This window comes from Physella acuta, unplaced genomic scaffold, assembly GCF_028476545.2.
Source record: "Physella acuta isolate Inbredline_101_S28 unplaced genomic scaffold, ASM2847654v3 ptg000562l, whole genome shotgun sequence".
Classification (NCBI taxonomy): domain Eukaryota; kingdom Metazoa; phylum Mollusca; class Gastropoda; family Physidae; genus Physella; species Physella acuta.
This window is the reverse complement of record NW_026732081.1, coordinates 1,626,686-1,651,349: the sequence shown is the minus strand read 5'-3', so window position 1 is coordinate 1,651,349 and position 24,664 is coordinate 1,626,686. Positions and strand designations below refer to the sequence as shown.

At 38.8% G+C, this 24,664-nt stretch overlaps 1 protein-coding gene across 1 annotated transcript in view; it reads right to left on the bottom strand.

Annotated features, from left to right (window-relative positions):
• Positions 1 to 24,664, bottom strand: part of LOC131946559 (uncharacterized) — a 57,086-nt gene that overhangs the window by 1,398 nt on the left and 31,024 nt on the right. Inside the window, exon 3 of the mRNA XM_059307410.1 lies at positions 2,450 to 2,518. Within this exon, the coding sequence (XP_059163393.1) occupies positions 2,450 to 2,518 (69 nt within the window). The remainder of the gene's footprint in view (positions 1 to 2,449; positions 2,519 to 24,664) is intronic.

The following is a 24,664-nucleotide window of genomic DNA, read 5'->3' as shown; positions in this document are numbered from 1 at the left end:
TTTTACTACCGCTTTTAAACAGTTTTACTTTTTCATAGTATTCATCATCTTAACTAAAACAAATACTATAACACTATCTGTAAGACAACTTTCGTAACTAATATGTTGATAAAGTAGACATTTTGAAGAAACAGCAAACGTAAGCGATAATTATTTTATTTAAACAAAATTTGACGTAAAATAATTTAACTATTTCCCGAAATAGAACTATTCTTAGTTTTTAGAACAAGTAACTTCTAGTGTGACGGCGTGGTCTAGTGGTAGAACGCTATACTGCCATCCCTAAAGCACCGAGTTCGTATCCTGGTTAAGTCAGTAGAACGTCCCTGAGTCAAACCAAAGGGTACACAATTCACGTTAGGGAAAGGAAAGGACATAGTGTTGACCACACAATCACTTCATATGCCGAGGTCACAGAAACAGGGGAACTCTACTTCACTTGCCCCATTGACCGTCAGGTTCGAAGATGAAACTTTACTTTTAACATCTATAACACTTCAAATTATACAGCTGTATTATAATTCTAGTGCAGAGCATCAAGTGAACTCAATGCCACTGACTCACCCCATAATACAGGACTTTTGCATATCAAAGCATGTACAAACCATGTTCAATTGATATCATCAAAATTTTCACTCACAGCAATTATCTATTTAATGATAATACCTAACATTTCTAGATACCAATGGTATCAATTTACCCCGGCAGTAGTAAATGTTTAAGCACTATTCATGTGTTTGTTGCAAATACACGGTTTAAGAGTGCAAGAGTATTGATAGACGACCTGAACGATCAGAGTAATTTAAGAATTGCGTTAGTTTTAATAAACGACAACCAGGCTGGACAAATTGAATCGTCCAACTGGGTCAAGCAGCCTAGTTATTGTTACATAGAATCGATCGATATTCAGATCGATGGGGGGCGGTGACCTATATCTCACGCGGCAGTTAGAAGGTCTAGAAACAAACTGCAAACAAGATCACAAACGTCACAACACGGAGGGGGGGGGGGGGGTTGTCAGTCTAACCTATACCCTGTATTGACTAACGTTTTCTTCAAACTGATGTGAAAATAGCTCATTGCTACTTCGTCGCTAGATAAGGTGGAGGGGTGGGGGGGGAGGGGGTTGGGGGTAAACGTTTACATATATATTTATATTCATTAAACGTGGGACTCGCTGTAGAAAACAAAACCGTTTTCTGTTTTTATTGAATTGTAATTTCACTGAATCAATAGCTGGCAGGCTGATGTGTTTCTATTTACAGTTTCTCATGTTAAGTCGGCGTCGAGAATCTATAGCGTCACATAAAGCTATACCAAAAAAAATAGCGCCGTTTATCTTCCTGTGTTAGACGAAATGTCAAACTCCGATGGACGCTAAAACAAAATGATAAACTTTCCATAGCCGTTCATGCGGAACGACTGCTCTAAACATTTCTTGGGAACAAACTTTTCGATAGCCATTTATGTGGAACGATTGACCTAAACATATCTTCAGACGAATTTTTTCAATAGCTATTGACGCGGAACGAGTGATAAAAATTATTTTTTTTTCTTTAAATAATGTTGTATGTGAAACAAAAGACGTTTTCCAATGTTGAAGTTTTACATTTATCTGAACGATATTGTTTTGGAAATGATATTGTGGACTGAAAGTTATATTCAAAATACAATACGTAGTTTGTTGGAGTTAGCAACGGAGCATTATTGAAAGGAAACCTAATATAGAATCGTAAACAACAGCAGTAAACTTTGTTATAAACTGTGCGATTGTAATAGGATTTGTTGACATTTTTCAAGACCAAAAGAAATCTAAAAATAGATTTATCTAACATAATCATTCCGCGTCCGGATTCTGTCAACGCTGCCGTAAATTGTCCGGATGCCAAAGATTGTCCGGATGCTCCGTCTTATTACTTCTTTGATCGCACACACAAGTGTCGGTCTAAATATCCGGAAATTTCCGTAAGACCGGCTTCAAAGCGCTGGCGAATTTAGAAGCTACTTTGTTCCTTATTACTTGTTCTGCAACGCCTGAAAATCTTCCGCAACAAAGCAAAACTTGTATTAGACTTTTCTGGTTCGCAGTAGCGAAAACAAATTAAAAAATAATAAGATAAAAATCGCAGAAACAAAAAAATATATTTTAAGTACGACGCAAATTATAAGAGTGAATGCTTTGTTTTAGCTTTTCTATAATAACACTGAAGCAGTTATCCAGGACAAAAATCGTTGTTAAACCCTATGAAAATACTAGCTAGAATTTCGAAGCATCACTGGGTATTGATATGTTTCTAAAATTGGAATCATCACTGCGTCTTCGTTGAAAACATAATCTCCGATTTTAAACCCAAAAAAAAAATTGTGCACAGTAATGAAAAGAAGGAAGGCTGGTATGCAGGATATGACGTTTGACATAAAAAACCACAGAGATAATATCTGTAATTACCTCTTCCTCTAGCTGAAGTCTGCTTTGATTGTCTGCTTCTGTCTCCCCCATCTTGGAAAGAAGCTTGTCCTGTGAAGAAATGACGTATGATTATCACGTGATGTTGGTTGAAAAATAGAAAAGTATACTGCTCGTAAAGGTTACAGCCATTAAACTTTGTTTTAATCGAAGAGAAATTGTATCCGCGAGATTATAATTCCTGGAATTGTCAGACGGAGACAATTATAACAGCGACATCGGGGGAGTCGATAAGTTTATATTTAGATGACCTACCTCGGTTATGTACACAACAACAGTGTCGTCTCTGCCCCACCTCCCACCCCGCCCCAAACCGTACTTTCAAACCCCAGTCTCCTGCTCTCTACAACATCGATCTCCCCAATTCAACAATGGCATACAGCTCCTTAGGAACGCTTTGGTCGATTGGTAGAGCGTTCGACTTCTAAATTTAAAGTGTCGAGTTCGGATCCCGGGCTCGAGTCTGTAAGACATCCCTGAGTCCACCCAGCTTTAATGAGTACCTGGCTCATGTTAGAGAGAGTAAAGGCGGCTGGACATAGTGCTGACAACACTGTCACTACATATGCCGAGGTCACTAAAACAAGTGAATTCTACTTCACCATGGAACTTAAGTTTTCTAAAGGGCAGTTTACTATGCATGCTACATACACCCACTTGCCCACCCCCAATTACTCTCCCTTCACAACAGCTACCCAGCCACCAAGTTTACGTTCCACCCCCATCTTATACTCCCTTCCCAATCATACTTGCCGCACACATAAGACCTGCCACTCACATAAACGTGTTGGGACTCCCGCGCTACTACCCCACTCTCACCCCCCCCCCCCACACACGGCTCTGTTAACCCTTTCATGAAACCTCTAGCTCTCCCTCACAACACACACCCACACACACACACATACACACACACACACGAGAGCTCTGTTTGCCAGCTCCCTCTCATAAACCCTCTAACTCCCTAACCCCCCCCCCCCCCCCAACTACAGTCTTCGCCTCATTCAACACCCCAAACACTGCCCACCCCCTCCCCACACAAAGTGAAACAGCCCCAACCCTCTGTATAACTCCTGTGTCTCTCTGGTGCCTCTACTTCAGTTTTTTCCACTCCCACTCCGCTCAATTTTTTAATACAGAACATGCATGCACCTCATGTCTTATGCTGAATCCCACCCAATTTTTTTTTCAGAGCAGAATCCCACCTTCCCACCATTATTTCTCCGAACCGAATCCCACCCATTATTCATGGAAGCTAAGCCAAGCCCTTATTTCTTTAAGATTAACCAGATGACGAAATAAACACTGATCAATAAAACTTAGCATTAATTGCAACCGCATCATTAGCTATTGAAACATCTTTTTTATAGATAGCGGAAGAACTTTCTTCGAAGAATAGCTAAACACCTCCTATTTTTTCAGATAGCACGCATGCGCGAAGCACAACTTGAGTTCAGTGCTGGAGAAATCATCTTCAATAGTTCATAAACTCTTTAGCTTGATATCCCACGTTAAAGGCTATTCGGGTCATATTGCAAACGTTATAATTTAAGAAAAATATCTGTTATATTTGATGCAAAGACGTTCCCCCAGAGGGGGGGGGGGGGGTGTTGCTTTATGAATCGATAGATCAAGCAATTAAAAATACGTTAAATGTTAATGAAGCGGTGTTCAATTTCAACCACACACAGGCACACAGTGTTGGGGTGTTGAGGTGTGTCAGCCCCAGGCGAAGAGATGTGTGATGACACCTCAACTAGTTACTGTAGTTTGCCTCCGAGCAGTGGCGTAGCGAGGTCGGGTGTCACCCGGTGCGGCACTTAATGGTGTCACCCCCCCCCCCCAGAGGCATAGAGACCCTTCCCAGGGACAAACTTTCAAATTTTCGATCTGCACCCCCCCCCCCTCAAACTTTCGATTTGCACCCCCCCCTCGAGTTTTCGATTTGCACCCCCCCCCCCCTCAAACTTTCGATTTGCACCCCCCCCCTCGAGTTTTTCTCTATATATTTTGCTATTTTTTGCCTTGGTGTCACCCCCCTAAATGGTGTCACCCGGTGCGGTCCGCACCCCCCGCCCCCCCCCCCTCGCTACGCCCCTGCCTCCGAGAAATATCTTTACATATACAATTATCTTATCGCAGCTCAACTGTATATCATAGAGAATTCAAACTTACAACATAATTACCGAAATTACTACGACAATTAAGGATTAATTAATGATTGTAATGGTTAACTTCTTTAAACATAAAAGCAATTAAAAAGAGTAATTAAAAAATATTTGTTAAAATTGAGGAAGGAATTATTTTTATCGGATTATACATGAATCATGATCATTTTCTCACATCAAATATTTACGTTTTGAATATCCATTCAAAAATTAATTGAGATTTATTTTCAAACATCACGTTTTTCAATGCTGTCTCGTAATTCTTGTTTTCCCATCTTTTTCTATCCATCTTTTTTAAAATTATTCTCTCCTTTAAATTTGTCTTAGAAGCGTACATCTATGTGAAAAATACTAGAGTTGAGCGCTTCATTATCCAGATTCACAAATCTTAATTAATTAGGTAAAACGTTGATTTTGTTTTTAGAAAACAATTTTTGTTAATTTAATTAATTGCCAATGATTAACAGCGTTTAATTATTTCTGATAATTACTTAATTATTGCATAAAATATTTAATCAAAGCGTTATTTTTGATCTGTCAAAAATCGAAAGGGGTCTGTATTCGAAATAATATCGAAACAAATATTTTTTTAATGCCGTGTAATTATTTTTTGTTTCGTTCTCTCAAGCCAATACCCGGTGAACAATTTCATATAATTGGGAGCCGTTTTGTGCGGTGACAGTAATTTTAATAAATCGTCCAGACTGATTTTTTTTTTAATGGGAAGCAACTCAACAAAACGAGCCTGACAAAATTTAAATTCAGAATTGAATTGAATATGCATACACAGATATTCCTAATTATCATATTTAAGTTTAAAAAGTAGACACAATACACGCACAAACCATATGCACAAATGTACAAGAAAACATTTTTTTAAATTTATAAACTATAATATAACAAACTTAATTTAACTTTTTTCGTCAGTGAACGTATGCTAGAGAAATTAAACTAAAAGCGACCGAATGCTATGTATAAGTCAGAACAGCCGCCCCCAATTAAGTATAGGGTCTACAGTAAATGACTTTTTCCGACTCAGGGCACTGTAACTGCGACCCGTCCCAGAAATAATAACAATTTACTGCCGCCTTTGATGGATTGGCTGAGGATTCAGTACTTGACCCCTAGACCTGGGTCTCTCTCAGATTTAACAGCCCCCCCCCCCCCCCCCCCCCCCACATACTGAATACTCCTATATCCTTCCGATCCGTTCCTCAAAAAAATTCTAGATTTTTTTTTTCATTTTCAAAATTACTCAAATAATATAAAATTGAACTAGAGATTAAAGTTTGATTATTTTAAGCAACAGGATAATTCCAGACAAATCTAATTAATAATCCACTACTGTACACTCAGTGCGAGACCATGATGACTTTTAGTAACAGGAGATAATGAGGTACAAAAGCAGACGGCAAAGAGGTACAATAACAGACGGTGATGAGGTATAATAGCAGACGGCGATGATGTACATAATTAGACGATAATGAGGTACATAAGTAGACGATGATGAGGTACAGACGCAGACGATGATATCGAAGCAGACGATGATGAGGTACAATAGCAGACGATGGAGATGTACAATAACAGACGATGATGAGGTACAATAGCAGACAATGATGAGGTACATAAGTAGACGATAATGAGGCACAGACGCAGACGATGATGAGGTACAAAAGCAGATGATGATGAGGTACAATGACAGACGATGATGAGGTACAATAGCAGACGATGAGGTACAATAGCAGACGATGATGAGGTACAAAAGCAGACGATGATGAGGTACAAAAGCAGATGATGATGAGGTACAAATACAGACGATAATGAGGTACAAAAAAAGACGATGATGAGGTACTAAAACAGACGATGATGAGGTACAAAAACAGACGATGATGAGGTACAAAAGCAGACGATGATGAGGTACAAAAACAGACGATGATGAGGTACAAAAACAGACGATGATGAGGTACAAAAGCAGACGATGATGAGGTACAAAAACAGACGATGATGAGGTACAAAAACAGACGATGATGAGGTACAATAGCAGACGATGATGAGGTACATAAGTAGACGATGATGAGGTACAATAACAGACGACGATGAGGTACAAAAGCAGACGATGATGAGGTACAAAAACAGACGATGATGAGGTACATAAGTAGATGATAATGAGGCAGAGACGCAGACGATGATACCGAAGCAGAGGATGATGAGGTACAAAAGCGGACGGTAAATGGGTACAATAGCAGACGATGATACCGAAGTAGACGATGATGAGGTACAATAGCAGACGATGATGAGTCTCTGAAACCCAGGGATGATCGCTAATTGATTACAATAATACTCCGCTCTCTATAACAAGTGGTCTAGAGTGGTATCTTGAGGTGATTGGCCGTCTAATGGTCACTGGCTCCGGCAAAAACTTCCGGCTTCAACCTCCTCGCCTTGCCGGCAATTATTTTGTAATTCGGATCTCCCCCGGCTTGCGGTCATTCCCCCCCCCCCCCCCCACCCCACCCCAGAATGTAGCTAACAACAGATTTAAAAAGAAAACGGCACTACAGAACTAATAGGCATATTATGGTATCAGGTCAACGTGACACGGCGACTTGACGGAGAAAATATTGCATGATTGAAGAGCAAATTATTGTTTGGATATTGATTGGTGTGCGTTACGTGTATTTAAAAAAAAAAAAACTTGGTTTGGGCTGGCTAAATATGTGGAGTTTTAAATAAAATGTTTTGAAAATAACTCGACGGAGTAGAATAAATTTATAAATAATTGAAAAAAATGAAAGATAATTTATTCCACTTCTTTATTTTAAGAAATTTAAAAAGTTATAGATTTTAACGGAACTAGCAAATAAGCAAATAGATAAAGGCTTGTTTTACAAAAAAAAAAAAAAAAAAAAAAAAAAAAAGTACATGTTCATCAAAATCCTAAGACCTAAGTTATAGAGAGGTATAAAGATCGCAATGTTATTTGTATGCAGAGTTTCTTGCGAACATCGTTTCGCCCCCCCCCCCGAAAAACGTCTACCCTTAACCCCCCCCCCCGAACGAAATAGAGTTGATATAGGAAAAATATATTCCACTTTTACCACTGTCCGCCTCCCCCGGAAATTTTAATTTGCCCTTCCCCCGGAAATTCGCAAATTTAAGTACCCCCCCCCCCCCCTCGGAGAAAAAAATTCTGGAAGAAACACTGTTTTGTATGTGGTGTGTTTAAGAGTGAATTAATGAGTGGAGATGGAAGAAGTGTGGGGTGTTAATGAGTGTGTGGGTCTTTAGGGTAGGATAGAATCAAAGTGTTTGTGGGGGTGGGGGAATTCAAATATGGTTGCTATAAAATGTAATACACAAAAAGTAGTAAAAATAGCGTTTATTAATTTACCTTTGTGTATTATTGTAATCTACAATACATAGTAAAGCAATGTAGTGTTATGTAGCTACTGCAGTAATCAAATAATCCTGTTGCGTTAATCTAACCTGTTGGTGCATTACTGCAGTTATTGTTGCTACATCAGTAGTTACATATTGTTACTGCAGTAATCTAAATCTGTTACTGATATTAATTTACAATATAATTGCGGTAATAATGATACCACTGTAGTAATCTGGGATTATTACTTACTACAGTTGTAGCGTAAAAGACTTGACATTGCCCTACCCGCTACAGCACACTATCGATTAGGTGACCTGTACATCGTGAGGTTGCTAGCACTCAAGGTCACTAGCAGTAGGTCATCGTAGTGACCTGAGTCCAAGTCAACAGGAAATGTGTCGGGGTGGGTTGGGCGGTTAGTGTTAGCATGGGGGGGAGGGGAGGAGGGGAGGGGAGGGGGAATCTTGTTGCTGGTCAGTGTTAGCATGGGGGGAGGAGGGGAGGGGGTGTCTTGTAGCTGGTCAGTGTTAGCATGGGGGGAGGAGGGGAGGGGGCGTCTTGTAGCTGGTCAGTGTTAGCATGGGGGGAGGAGGGGAGGGGGCGTCTTGTAGCTGGTCAGTGTGTTGGTCACTAAGGTGGTCTACCCGTCTTTGTCTGACATGGTCGTGGTACCAGCGGAGTGTATGAACTAAAAAATGTTGTTTGGATAATCAATGACAAGTTTTATTCTATATAATATGGTACATTATCACTAACCCAAATAAATGAAGGTTTAAATTAAATTTTGGGTTATTGTTTATCCTTAATTTTAATCTTGGGAACGGCGAGAATTAAGGTGACTGGGTATAGATAAACCATATAATCCAGAGGCGTAGTAGCCCCTTCTGGCGGCTGGGGAAAAACTCCCCCCCCCCCGTACATTTAAGGTGACTGGACATATATTGACCATATAATCACTTTATATGCCGGGGCACAAATATAGGAGATATCTACTCACTCCATTGACCGTTAGAGTGTAGCGCCGTTTTGGGCTGTTCCACGAAAAACCCATTAAAGAAATATACAGAACCTCCATTGTTCATTAAATTTTCGCCAAATTAAAAAAAAATGATATTTTCAAATACATCTAAACAATTTAATCTGCTATTTTGTTTAGCAGATTAAAAACAAACTACATTTCTGAATAAATCTAGAGTAATGAGTCCATAAATAGCCCTGTAGCCTCTAGCCAAACTTACGCAAAAGGTCAATATGGTTTTATTTTCGGAAGAAATTCCATAGCTTGAAGCGGGTTTTATTGTGAATTAGAATAGAGGTTAACCTTGTTGTTATTTATTATCGCCCCTAGACGTCCAGCATACGTCATTGTCTCCCTTGATCGGCGCTTCACAAAACAAAAGTTCCATATAAGCACACAAATACTCTGACGGACCTTATAATGCCCGCGCGTGTCATAAAATATACCGTGGTCATTAAGCCCGGAGAGCGGGTCAGTACATTGGACGGCAATAGAGGAGGGGGGGGGGGGGGGTTAGACGCGCTGCGTGGAAAATTGGAATACGGAGACGGGAAGTGGAGGAAAAAATGAATTAATTAGAAGCTAATTAGGTGACAGAGAAAGGAGATATTCTTTAAAAATATTTCAAAATGTAATAAAAATATGCGACTCAGTGGAATTATTTATGAATACATCAGAGTTAGCCCTAGGCTGAATATTTATAAACTTTGTGAAATAGAATTATGACGCGTTTAAATTACAATAACTATGTTATTTGTTACAGTAGGTGGGGATCCAACATTTTGTAATGATCTTTCAGTAATTACCTGGTAAATGGCAGGCCCTAATTAACATAAATAGATACATGTAAATGTATTTTAACGCAGTTAACTGTTACCACAAGCAATGTTTTGACTTCTGGGCGTAATTTAGCTAATTGTAATTCATTACTGCTTCATCAAAACAATAAAAGTTAGATTATTAACATTTGATAATATACACACACAAAAAAAAGAAATTACACGCAAGTCAATTAGTGTTAATTTCATATTTATGAAAAACTATATATATCCAGTAACTCGAACGATATTTAGTTACTATCATCTACTTATCTAAACTAACAACGTAGTAGAACTGACGTAATAACTTAAATAAAATAAAAAAATACACACGAAAAATCTTAGAGGATAGACGGGATAAGTTATGTTAATGGGAAAATGCCCTTAATTGAAAACCCAGTCACAGCCCGTACTAGTACGGGGCAGGTCGCTAGTACGGGTAAAATGACTAGTACAGATCAATTAATACTGCGAACACAATACTCCAGTGGGGATAGTCTAGCAGGGGCCATGTACACTCGGTACATTTGGGATCACAGATATTTATCTTACATTTAATGTTAGTCGTCTACCAGAGAAAACGTAATCAAATGTATAGCTTCGTGACTTAAAAAAAACTTTTAGTCGGATTTATGTCTTGAATAATGTAAAAAAAAAAGAAAAAGCACTGTTGTAATAACAAGGTTTAAATGCACTAAAATAAGAAAATAAATAAGCTTAGTTTCTTCAGATATAATAGTACAAGAAGTAGTCAATAATGAAATGTGAAAAACATTTCAGAGCAATAGCTTTTACTATTAGCTGGGGTTAAGAAGGAGCTTATAAGCCTTTTGTTTTATATACCTGGATACTTCAGATTTATTTTTTGTATGTCGAGTTATGTTGGTTTGAATCGAGAGTGAAACATTCACATGAAGTTGATAAACTGTGAAAACACAATTTCACATAGGGAAGGGCAACCAGTGTAAGCACACGTTCTCATGGGGACTACAAATTGTGAAAATACACATTCCCCTGTGGATGTACAAACTGTGAAAACATACTCTCACATGGGTACTAACAGCATGTGAAAATACAATTTCCCCTGTGTATTAACAAACTTTGAAAACACAGTTTTACAGTTCACCAAAGCGTGTACGTTCTCCTATTCATGTCGTGTCCGTGTGATCGCCCGGTGCCACTTCGTTAGTAGAACTTTCCCAGACTCATTAATTACATCGACTGTAGACCGGCTATTGATCAGACCAGCCTGTCACTTTGAGGGGTAAACGGTCGCTGGTCAGCTAGCCAGGACACAGTAGCCCCGGCCCACACGGCACTACTTCATTGTCCACCACTCCATAACGTCAGAAAACTAGCACTTTCTGATACACACTCTCACACACACACACACACATATATATATATATATATATATATATATATATATATATATATATATATATATATATATATATATATGAGTGTATATGTGTGATGCAGAGCGGTGTTTGAGGTGGATTAATAAATTAAATATATATATATTTATTAGCGCTAGCGGTAGAGCACGAGACTGCTAATCCGGAAGTCTCGAGTTCGAATCCAGGTTCAAAGACAGGAGAACATCCCGGTATCCACCCAGCTTGATGGGTACCTGACAAGTGGAATACTTAGGGTATAGTGCTCACAACACTATCACGTATGCCAAGGTCATAGAAACAGATGAACTCTAACCTGTTTGTGCCCCATGTGCCTTCAGGTTCGAAAATGGAACTTTACTTGTATTATCGATAATAATAAAAAATAAACCGGGAGTGATCTCCCCTAAACTTTCTCGAATATTCTTATATAACACTACGTGGGATGGCAACTCGGAATATAAACATGATTTTTAATTACTCAAACTTTTAAAAATAGAATAGAATCTCGGAAAAAAAAGAATTGTACACCAAGCGAACACCAAAACAAAATGTGCATAATAGTGCAGAATATCATTAGTACTTTATAAATTTACATGCGTTTTTTTTTTTTTTGAGAAATCGGAAATAGCGTAAATTGCTACTTCCGGTCAACGAAAATTACTCAAAATTTGACAGAAAGTAGAGGATTAGATCTTTTACGTACCTGTGGAATTTCATTTATCTATCTGAAATAGTACTCAAATTATAGGCTTTTGAAAAATTCAAAGTAGAAAAAGTACAACTTCCGGTTATTGGAAATATGCACATTTTTACTTTATCGCATATACGAAGTATAGAGAAAGTCTTGTAATCGTGAAAAAAAAAATAATCGAGATTTTTAGAAATCTCGACGTTTACACCTCAGTGATACGGAAAAACTTAATTCAACTTTTGAGCGATTTCCGATAACCGGAAGTGGTATTTTTTTTATTTGAATTTTTTTTACATTTATTATCGTTTATATATTGTTTGTGGAGGGAGTAAGTGTATATTTGGTAACGTCATGGGTGTTATTTTTTTTTTTTTGCTATCTGTGACGCGGTGTGACAAAAATGAAGAAATTTAAATGTGTCTCAAAGCGTGGTCTGACATTGTTTATCGTCATCTCCTTACGCTTAATAATGTAATTTTTTATTTATTTTGTGCTTTAAACCTATGAAATTTTCATGAATTTTTATTCCTCTAAATTAATTAATTACAACGTAACTTTAAAAAAAATCTTTAAATATATATAAAGTATATACTTGAGAAACGGAAAAAAAATGTCTCTACACTTCTATAAAACCTTTAGTGAAAACCATCTAAAGATGTAAAGTGTAAAGAGACCGCATCCTTTGAATGTATAAAACCGATAGAACTCGAATATTGAACACAGCATCTCTAGAACAGTAGATTCCTATCTGAGCTGAATAGAGGCGTCCATCAAGCCCATTAACCTATAGCAATGCACAGAGCTCCGGGCGTTATAGCCCGCTCGTGTTTGATTTTTAAAAAAAAGTTTAAATTTAACTTAAGCCTGGGCTATATTTAGATTTTGTGTGAGCGGTTGCAGCGCGTGAACTTTACCGGATTTGACGTCATAGTGATGAAGATTCATCGTCTGTAGGAACTAAAAATAGATCTTTCTACATTACGTTTTACATCAGATTAACACATACGGTTTGCATTTTCTCGTATTGTGTCTACCATCAATGTAAATCAGAAAAGTGACGCTAATATTACATACGGTCACATAAACATTTTACATACTGATATTTCAATTGCTTCATCAACCCCTCGAGGCTTATATCACTTCTATAGCTTTAACCCCTTACATGCTGTATTATTAACCCCTTAAATGCCAGTTCTATTATTCCTATACACCCTGTTCAGCAGCTCTATAAAGACGCGTGTATTCGCGTGTACGATAAGTGTAAAACAATCGATTACATCTTCGATTATTTACATTGAAAAGATTTTTTTTTCTGACGAAGAATGGCAAGCTAAATTCTTAACGCAAGACGGGCCAAATGAAATGTGGAATATTTTTAGGAGCGATTCTTAGAGATCTTCAGCAAGCGTCAACATAATATGCTACGTTAGGCAAATATTGAAGCGTGTAGGTTTAGCATTGTGGGGGTTGGGCGTGCACACATGGATCTATGGATTTAAAACATGGATCAAATAATGGACGGGATAACACGTATATTGGCATAAGATTATAGCCCTTACACTCTAGCAAATATATCGTATAAAGTTACATTTTAGTTTCAGATTTTAGTCGGACTTTATATAATCCAAGGATTCTAGTTTCCTGTATTAGACAGTGTAGTGGACGTAAAAGTCGCTTTCATGTTTATATTTGTAATGGAATGAATATAACACAAGGATTAAAACTAAAGGACATGTGGAGACGCACACGGAGAAGCAGCTGACAGAGGCAGGACTGTCATGGGGGACTGGCAGAAAAATTACCGTAGACAAACAGAAGTGGAGGGAGCTTTCTGTGGTGGACCCATGTGTCATGGGCACTAAAAGGAAAAGATGATTAAAGCTATGGGAAAGCGTGTTTGAATGATAGAGCGATCAACTGTTAACCTGAAGATTAGGATCTCCCCATTACTTCATACGTTGTGGTCAAGAAACATAAAATCTACTTCAACCGCTTAATAGATCATTAGATTTGAAAGATGATTGCTTTACTAAGGATTAAAGTCAGTTTTCTATATTAGATAATTGTGTAGATATCGGGACTAGGCTAATGAGTTTGTGGTAGCAGATAATGAGTGGATTAGATGTAAGGGTCAGAGGAAAGGCACTGGGCTGTTAGAGTTGATGTACAAAGTGGACAATAGTGGGAGGATTAAAATGTTCTTTCATCCAACCACAAGTTGATACAAGCTTGGGACTTTTAGATTCTGAAGGTTAGTTGGTCGACCGCTGTCTGGGTACCCGCTGTCTGGGTACCCGCTGTCTCAGTGCCCTGTCTGTGCAGGCACCCACTGTCCAGGCACCCACTGTCCAGACACCCACTGTCCAGGCACCCACTGTCCAGGTACCCACTGTCCAGGCACCCACTATCAAGACACCCACTGTCCAGACACCCACTGTCCAGACACCCACTGTCCAGTCACTCACTGTCCAGGCACCCACTGTCCAGGCACCCACTGTCCAGGCACCCACTGTCCAGGCACCCACTGTCTCAGCGCCCTGACTGTTTTGGTACCCACTGTCCAGGCACCCACTGTCCCGCACCCACTGTCCAGGCACCCACTGTCCAGGCACCCACTGTCCAGTCACCCACTGTCCAGTCACCCACTGTCCAGGCACCCACTGTCCAGGCACCCCTTGTCCAGGCACCCACTGTCCAGGCACCCACTTTCCAGGCACCCACTGTCCAGGCACCCACTGTCCAGTCACCCACTGTCCAGACACCCACTGTCCAGGCACCCACTGTCCAGGCACCCACTGTCCAGGCACCCACTGTCCAGGCACCCACTGCCCAGGCACCCACTGTCCAGGCACCCACTGTCCAGGCACCCACTGTCCAGTCACCCACTGTCCAGACACCCACTGTCCAGGCACCCACTGTCCAGGCACCCACTGTCCAGGCACCCACTGCCCAGGCACCCACTGCCCAAGCACCCACTGTCCAGGCACCCACTGTCCAGTCACCCACTGTCCAGACACCCACTGTCCAGTCACCCACTGTCCAGTCACCCACTGTCCAGGCACCCACTGTCCAGACACCCACTGTCCAGACACCCACTGTCCAGGCACCCACTGTCCAGACACCCACTGTCCAGACACCCACTGTCCAGGCACCCACTGTCCAGGCACCCAATGTCTCAGTGCCCTATGCTCAGATCCACTGCATCGTCGTCCACATAAAGAAAAATGTCTTCAAAAATAATCTTCACATTCATCCGCCTTAGGCCAGAGGAGTCCTTAAGAAAAATCTGTCTTAAATAACTCTTAATGAGCATGTCTCATGCGATCAATATAGAGACGTCTTCAGTGTTTTTGTTCATCCTCTCCAGCAAAAACATTTAGAGTTCAAAGACCTAAACACAAGTTTCAAATCAGAATTGTAAAAACTTAACTGACAGTTTAAAAAAAAAAACTTTTTTATCGTTTCTAAAAACAAGATGATAACAAAATGCGAATAAAAATTCTATTCTTGGTGTTCTAAACAAGATAATCAAACTCCAGCATGCTCGTTCACAAGTGTGATTGTTAAGGGGGGGGGTGATACTTAGAGAGTGATGTATTTCCTCTAAGAAATGATTAACTACTATATATCATTTGTTAATATTGTGTTAATTAAAATGCGGAGGAGCTGTGGAGTATAAAGACTGAGGATATAAAACCGGATGAGGGGTGGCTCAGATGAGGGGTGGCTATACTAGTCGGGTTAGTCTAGATCTACTAGGTAGAAATGGTTCGTTAGACTAAGTGCTTTGTGTTAATAACATACACGCAGTAGGAAATACTGGCAATGATTGAAGATCTGATAGAGGCTGTTTGACTTCTTGAAGGTAGGTCCTACATTCAGGCCGATATTCTGATGGTATATCCCGCAATCAGGCTGATATTTTTATGGTATATCCCGCAACGGGCCGATATTTTGATGGTATATCCCGCAATCAGGCTGATATTTTTATGGTATATCCCGCAACGAGCCGATATTTTGATGGTATGTTCTACAAATAGACTCCCTTGTTGAAGAATCGGCCCACCAAAAACACTTCTCAATGACTGGCTTCAAGACTTCAAAATCCATCAGTTCATCAACTTCTATTTTCAATTGTATCTAAATCTGTCCGTTAAAACTAAAAGGCTTCTCTAAATGACCTTTATAAGATAATCTTCACTCTGAATTTTATTTTCAAGTTGGCGCTATAGACACTAAACTTAACTTTAGTGAGAGCCTTCTTGTTAGACTTCGCACATTTAGATGAGCGAACGTCAAAGTACATGGTAAACATTTTATAATTCGTAAGCAGATTTGTAAAGAGTAGCGATTTTTTTTCACAAATTCACACTAGCTAATTTTTAAAATTAGACGAGAAATTTTTTTAAAAGTAACATATTTTTAAGTTAAGAAAATCAAGTTCTAAATGATTGAAAGATATAAAAAAAAATTCATAAAAAACGTTTTAATAACAAGCTTTTATGTAATGATGCACTAAAAAGTAGAAAATAAATTATAGACTACTATTTAAATAACTATAAAGAAAAGCGTGGGTCACTTTAGTATCTATTGGATACCTTTACTAATGTTAAGGAAGACACCCACGCTTTTCTTTATAGTTATTTAAATAGTAGTCTATAATTTATTTTCTACTTTTTAGTGCATCATTACATAAAAGCTTGTTATTAAAACGTTTTTTATGAATTTTTTTTCAGTACTTTACATGTTTTATTTACAATAGAGTTACATGACTAAAAACCATTGCGCGCCTACTGAACATCACGTTCAGTAGGCGCGCAATGGTTTTTGAACGCAGCCATTACGTGATGGCGCAGCTATTGAAGGTGATGACGCGTGTGGTGTGGTTGGCTAGACATGCCTACTAATTCGGTCCAAATTTTAATTAATTCATAAAAAATTAATTAGGCATCCAATTAAGTCAAATTTAGTTTCAGATTGCATTGTCTTCATGTCTTGACCCACGTGCCAAGTGTGAATCGTATCGGTCAAGTAGAACTGTCCGAATTTTCACTCCTGCGTTTCCGTCTAGACAGACAGACAGAGGAAGTGAGTTAAATAAAAGCTTGTAAAAACAAATTTCTATAACACTTCTATTTGTTGAAGGCTTTTCCTCAAGATTTTTGTATCCCCTTTTGGCAATTGGTTTCCGATTTTGATCGCGTGTTATGAATTAGTTTGACGTGCGCCCAATAGCTCATGATAAAAGGTTTGTGCGGCGGGGGGGCTTTAATGGGCTGTTATCAGACGCCCAAAAGTGGGGCGGCGTAGCTCCCGTGAGCAGGGTCACCCCGGGTACACAAAGATCTATAACACGTGACTAGATAGAAAGAGGTCATACATTGATTTAGGGGAGGGGGGGATAAATAATTCGATCGGTGCAGCACATGCTAGGGTAAATAAATTGTACACATGTGTTGGTGGTGTGGGGGGGGGGAAGAGAAGCGTAGATTTGATAAACTTCTGCATGTTAGCTATCATAAAGATTTAATTGGACCTTTATTTTCACACGTTTCATTTAAACGGTTAAATTATTGTATTTATTTATTTATATATTTATTTATTTTTTGGGAGGGGAGGGGGTTATAACTTCCTCGCTAAAATATACCGAAAAAATCATGCACTCAGTATGGCATACATCGAAAATGTCATGTACTCAATATGTCACGTATACATATGTCATACATTCAACATGCCGAACATCCTAAATGTCATGTACTGTAATGCATCTTATTTATCTTGTACTTTATGTTCTGATTATATGAGAATTATATCATTGAATGCAGGCAGTCAATTGAAACAAACGTATCTTCTGCTATCAAAGTAAAATAATTTATTTCTTACGGCGACAGTATGTTGGATTTTTAATAGTTAACTTTTACCCTGCTGAGGTCAAATCGTCACTTAATTGAAAGCAGAGAATTATTAGAGAGGTCTGAAAGATGGGATTTTTTTGATAAGGTCTAAAAGCTGAGATTTGTTTGATAAGATCTAAAAGCTGGGATTTGTTTGATAAGGTTTAAAAGCTGGGATTTGTTTGATAAGGTTTAAAAGCTGGGATTTGTTTGATAAGGTCTAAAAGCTGAGATTTGTTTGATAAGATCTAAAAGCTGGGATTTGTTTGATAAGGTTTAAAAGCTGGGATTTGTTTGATAAGGTCTAAAAGCTGGGATTTGTTTGATAAGGTTTGAAAGCTGGGATTTGTTTGATAAGGTCTAAAAGTTGGAATTTGTTTGATAAGGTTTAAAAGCTGAAATTTGTTTGATAAAGTCTAAAGCTGGAATTTATTTGATAAGGTCTAAAAGCGGGGATTTGTTTGATAAGGTTTGAAAGCTGGGATTTGTTTGATAAGGTTTAGAAGCTGGGATTTGTTTGATAAGGTCTAAAAGTTGGAATTTGTTTGATAAGGTTTAAAAGCTGAAATTTGTTTGATAAAGTCTAAAGCTGGAATTTATTTGATAAGGTCTAAAAGCGGGGATTTGTTTGATAAGGTCTAGAAGCTGGGATTTGTTTGATATGGTCTAAAAGGTGGAATTTGTTTGATAAGGTCTAAAAGATGGGATTTATTTGATAAGGTCTAAAAGTTGGAATTTGTTTGATAAGGTCTATATGCGTGGATTCGTTAAATGAGTTCTAAAAGTGTATATTCATTAATTAAATAAGGTCTTAAAGCGTAGATACATTAAATAAGGTCTATAGCGTGGATTCATTAAATAAGGTCTTCTCTGTAGACCAATAAGTATGGGAACTGTACAGTTATTCGATCGATACATTAGGCCGGCGTCTGGGGCTATACCAATAAATCAATGACCTTTCTTGCAGCAAGATCAGAACAATAAAACAATGACCTTCTTTATACAAAGATCAAAACCATAATGTAATGACCTTCTTATCACCAATACCAGAACAATGACCTTCTCAACACCAACACCACTGGTCTACTTTAGCATTTTAAGTTATCGTGTTAATCTTTGCCTTGCTCCTTGTATAGACGGGTCAAAGCTCAGGACCTAATAATAACCTACCCTTATTATATTTTGATCTACAGTGGATAATTCATTTTGGTTTTAGTTTTCGCATTCCGTATGTTGTGATTTACCTTCTCCTCATTTCAACTGGTTAGCTTCTAAGCTCAATTCATCAGTTTGTCTATTTGGTTAAATCTATCTTTACATCGGTAATATAAGTTTTAAAAGCACTTTTTTACGCGTAAATCTGCAAACTATTTATAGTGCGTCGTTTCATCAGAATATTATAAAGGTTTCACTTAGGATAAAGTCCCACCATTAAAGCATGAAGCCCACCTATAAAGCATGAAGCCCACCTATAAAGCATGACACCCACCTATAAAGCATGAAGCCCACCTATAAAGCATGACACCCACCTATAAAGCATGAAACCCACCTGTCAAACATGAAGTCCATCTATTAAGCATCAAGCCTACCTATCCAGCATGACGCCCACATATAAAGCATAAAGCCTACTTATCAAGCATGAAGCCCACCTATCAAGCATGAAGCCTACTTATCAAGCATGAAGCCCACCTATCAAGAATGAAGCCCACATATCAAGCATGAAGCCCACCTATCAAGCATGAAGCCTACCTATCAAGAATGAAGCCCACCTATCAAGAATGAAGCCCACATATCAAGCATGAAGCCCACCTATCAAGCATGAAGCCTACCTATCAAGAATGAAGCCCACCTATCAAGCATGAAGCCCACCTGCAAAAAGCCCACCCGCATATTGACCAGACACCCCCTGTCCACGTGACATCATTTGTTAATTGCTGATGTTAACAAGACCCACGCTGATGAATGCTAATCAATAACCTATCACGTGACACGTTCTTTGATTTCCGCCACCCTCCCCTCCCCCCACCCCCTCAGCCGGACCGGCCGAGAAGCTGTTAAGGTAAATCCCGATAGGTGGCGGGTCGATGAAATTAATTACGGTCTAGTCTGGATCAAATAAGTCATTTAGTCAAGGGCAGGCGGTCAGCGTGAGGTTTATAAACGTGAGTAGGCCAGCGAGTGTGTGCAGTGTGGGCAGGTTTGTGAGTTTTATAGAATGAGTAAAGTGGAGAATGCGTTCAGTGTGGGCAGGTTTGTGAGTTTTATCAGTGTGAGTAAAGTAGAGAATGTGTGCAGTGTGGGCAGGTTTGTGAGTTTTATCAGTGTGAGTAAAGTAGAGAATGTGTGCAGTGTGGGCAGGTTTGTGAGTTTTATCAGTGTGAGTAAAGTAGAGAATGTGTGCAGTGTGGGCAGGTTTGTGAGTTTTATCAGTGTGAGTAAAGTAGAGAATGTGTGCAGTGTGGGCAGGTTTGTGAGTTTTATCAGTGTGAGTAAAGTAGAGAATGTGTGCAGTGTGGGCAGGTTTGTGAGTTTTATAGAATGAGTAAAGTGGAGAATGCGTTCAGTGTGGGCAGGTTTGTGAGTTTTATAGAATGAGTAAAGTGGAGAATGCGTTCAGTGTGGGCAGGTTTGTGAGTTTTATCAGTGTGAGTAAAGTAGAGAATGTGTGCAGTGTGAGCAGGTTTGTGAGTTTTATAGAATGAGTAAAGTGGAGAATGCGTTCAGTGTGGGCAGGTTTGTGAGTTTTATAAGTGTGAGTAAAGTAGAGAATGTGTGCAGTGTGAGCAGGTTTGTGAGTTTTATAGAATGAGTAAAGTGGAGAATGCGTTCAGTGTGGGCAGGTTTGTGAGTTTTATCAGTGTGAGTAAAGTAGAGAATGTGTGCAGTGTGGGCAGGTTTGTGAGTTTTATCAGTGTGAGTAAAGTAGAGAATGTGTGCAGTGTGGGCAGGTTTGTGAGTTTTATAGAATGAGTAAAGTGGAGAATGCGTTCAGTGTGGGCAGGTTTGTGAGTTTTATCAGTGTGAGTAAAGTAGAGAATGTGTGCAGTGTGGGCAGGTTTGTGAGTTTTATAGAATGAGTAAAGTGGAGAATGCGTTCAGTGTGGGCAGGTTTGTGAGTTTTATAGAATGAGTAAAGTAGAGAATGTGTGCAGTGTGGGCAGGTTTGTGAGTTTTATCAGTGTGAGTAAAGTAGAGAATGTGTGCAGTGTGGGCAGGTTTGTGAGTTTTATAGAATGAGTAAAGTGGAGAATGCGTTCAGTGTGGGCAGGTTTGTGAGTTTTATAGAATGAGTAAAGTGGAGAATGCGTTCAGTGTGGGCAGGTTTGTGAGTTTTATAGAATGAGTAAAGTGGAGAATGCGTTCAGTGTGGGCAGGTTTGTGAGTTTTATCAGTGTGAGTAAAGTAGAGAATGTGTGCAGTGTGAGCAGGTTTGTGAGTTTTATAGAATGAGTAAAGTGGAGAATGCGTTCAGTGTGGGCAGGTTTGTGAGTTTTATAGAATGAGTAAAGTGGAGAATGCGTTCAGTGTGGGCAGGTTTGTGAGTTTTATAGAATGAGTAAAGTGGAGAATGCGTTCAGTGTGGGCAGGTTTGTGAGTTTTATAAGTGTGAGTAAAGTAGAGAATGTGTGCAGTGTGAGCAGGTTTGTGAGTTTTATAGAATGAGTAAAGTGGAGAATGCGTTCAGTGTGGGCAGGTTTGTGAGTTTTATCAGTGTGAGTAAAGTAGAGAATGTGTGCAGTGTGAGCAGGTTTGTGAGTTTTATAGAATGAGTAAAGTGGAGAATGCGTTCAGTGTGGGCAGGTTTGTGAGTTTTATCAGTGTGAGTAAAGTAGAGAATGTGTGCAGTGTGAGCAGGTTTGTGAGTTTTATAGAATGAGTAAAGTGGAGAATGCGTTCAGTGTGGGCAGGTTTGTGAGTTTTATCAGTGTGAGTAAAGTAGAGAATGTGTGCAGTGTTGGCAGGTTTGTGAGTTTTATCAGTGTGAGTAAAGTAGAGAATGTGTGCAGTGTGGGCAGGTTTGTGAGTTTTATCAGTGTGAGTAAAGTAGAGAATGTGTGCAGTGTGAGCAGGTTTGTGAGTTTTATAAGGGTGAGTAAAGTGGAGAGTGTGAGCAGGTTTGTGAGTTTTATAAGGGTGAGTAAAGTGGAGAGTGTCTGCAGTGTGAGCAGGTTTGTGAGTTTTATAAGTGTGAGTAAAGTAGAGAATGTGTGCAGTGTGAGCAGGTTTGTGAGTTTTATAAGTGTGAGTAAAGTAGAGAGTATGTGCAGGTTAGTGAATTTTATAAGTGTGAGTAAAGTAGAGAGTGTGTGCAGGTTAGTGAATTTTATAAGTGTGAGTAAAGTAGAGAGTGTGTGCAGTGTGAGCAGGTTTGTGAGTTTTATAAGTGTGAGTAAAGTGGAGAATGTGTGCAGTGTGAGCAGGTTTGTGAGTTTTATAAGTGTAAGTAAAGTAGAGAATGTGTGCAGTGTGGGCAGATTTAGACGTAGAATTTTTTAAATTTTTTACATTTGTGAGTCGACAAATAACAGGAATATCTGAGAAATGAATAATTAGGTGGCTATAGAAAGAAGACTTAAGACAGTTGTCTAAAGTCTATGAATGAAAAATGAACAGGTCGCAATTATAAGAAGACTTAAGAGTTGTATAAAGACAAATGACCAAATATTTGATCAAAGACAGTGGCAAAATATAGATAATCTATGACACATGATAAAGACAGTCGACGAAACATAGACGAATTAAGACAGTTAATCACAGACAGAGGAAAATGGACTAGAGATGGACCACAGACAGTAATCCACATTCAATGGACCACGTAATGCTACACAAAGACAGTATACCTAAGATCAGACCACGGATAAAAAAAACACATGAAGAAAACCACAATCAACACAAACAGTCGATCATAGATTAGAACACAATTCATATTTCATACAAAAGGATAATCCTATTCATCTAAAATGATTCATTCTTCGATTTTTATCTTCGCCTTCATAATCCATACTATGTACGCTACGTACACCCCCCCCCCCCCCCCGCACAAACACACACACAAACACACACCACTGTAAACACAAACAACTAACGCCGATCTTCACGTGCATTTCACGTGCTCAAACATTCGATCGCTGTCTTCAATAAAAAATCCGCCCGAACCTAGTTTCGTCTGTCTATCCAAGAGGAGGCAACCAGTCTGTTCTCGTTCCTTCGTCTCCTTGTCTTCATTGGTGGCCCTCGTCTTCATCGGTGGCCCGGGCCGCCATTAATGACCTCACAACTTCCGGTCCAGACACGTTCTGTGTCTTTCAACCACGTGACTCCAGCATAAACACCCCCCCCCCCTCCTCCTCATCTCTGTAGATAAGTGACATGCACCAACAAATAAAACTAGCTCTGTACGTGGGTCAGGTGTTTGGAGAAAACAATGGGAAACTAGGACAAAATGGACGCTGAGTGTCTGTGTTTCATTGGTTGGCTCGTTTAAATTGGTCACGAGGTCATTTGAACAACAGATTTGGTCATTTGAACAACAGATTTGATCATTTAAACAACAGATTTGGTCATTTGACCAACAGATTTGGTCATTTCAACATCAAAATCTCGGTCACCATTTTCTCTTTCAAATGAGTAGTCATTTCTACTGCATGTGTTTGTTCATTTAGACAGAGCGGTCATTCTAGTCTTTTCTTAAGCAAAAATGTGGTCGTTTTTAAGTCAATACTATATCGAATTTTGAACGATCTCGACAGCAAATCTTTGGTCATTTCTAAAAACAAATGTTTAGTCAATTCTATAGCGAATTTTAGGTCATCTCAAAAGGTAATGTTTAGTAATTTCTAAAAAGAATCTGGTCATTTCTCCATCACGTTTTCTGGTCAAATTCTAACACACATACCTAGTTAACTGCCTTAATCTAAAGCTCAAAGACTGACGTGGTCTAGTTAACGCAACAGAATGTGAAGCACCCAACTTACAATTTGTATACATTCTTTTAATAATGCATTGCCGGGATTTAAACCCAGACCATAAAAACCCGAGAACTTGATCACAGTGGATGCACCACTAGATCGATGCAGCAGTAGATGACTCAAACAATCGATCAGCGATTGGAAAACCTTCACGCAAAAATCACTTCGTTTACATTGATTTTAGTAAGACGTGCTTCTAGTACATGTTGTAGCACACTGTTTGAGGTAAATGGAGCTATATTAGCATGTATATATATATATATATATATATATATATATATATATATATATATATATATATATATATATATACAAATAAGTATATATGTAATATGTTTATATGTATATAAGTTTATATACATACATATATACATATATATATATATATATATATATATATATATATATATATATATATATATATATATATATATATTTATTTATTTATTTATTTATTTATTTATTTATTTATTTATTTATTTATTTATTTATTTATTTGTGCGGTATTTCGCAATGTCCGAAGAGATAAGACCATTTTACCTCCTTAACCGGCAGCAACCGGTGCCCGGAAAGCACGTGACGTTATCAGTTGATTAACTACCGTCTGCCCGATGCGTCACACTGCGTCATTCGGATTGTCCGGCCGTTTGGTTATCGCTTCAAACCGGACCAATTACAGCCTAATAAAGGTTTTATGTCCGCAAATAGTTTTGACCCGCGCCGTTAATAGCTGATAAGATTTGTACCTGGGATATTTTATTGTTGCGGAACGTTTGGCTCACATTGTTGTTAAGTTAAGTGTGTGTGCGGACTAATCTCATGTCACTATTTTAGGTTGAACTGAGGTGAAGAAAAAGTGA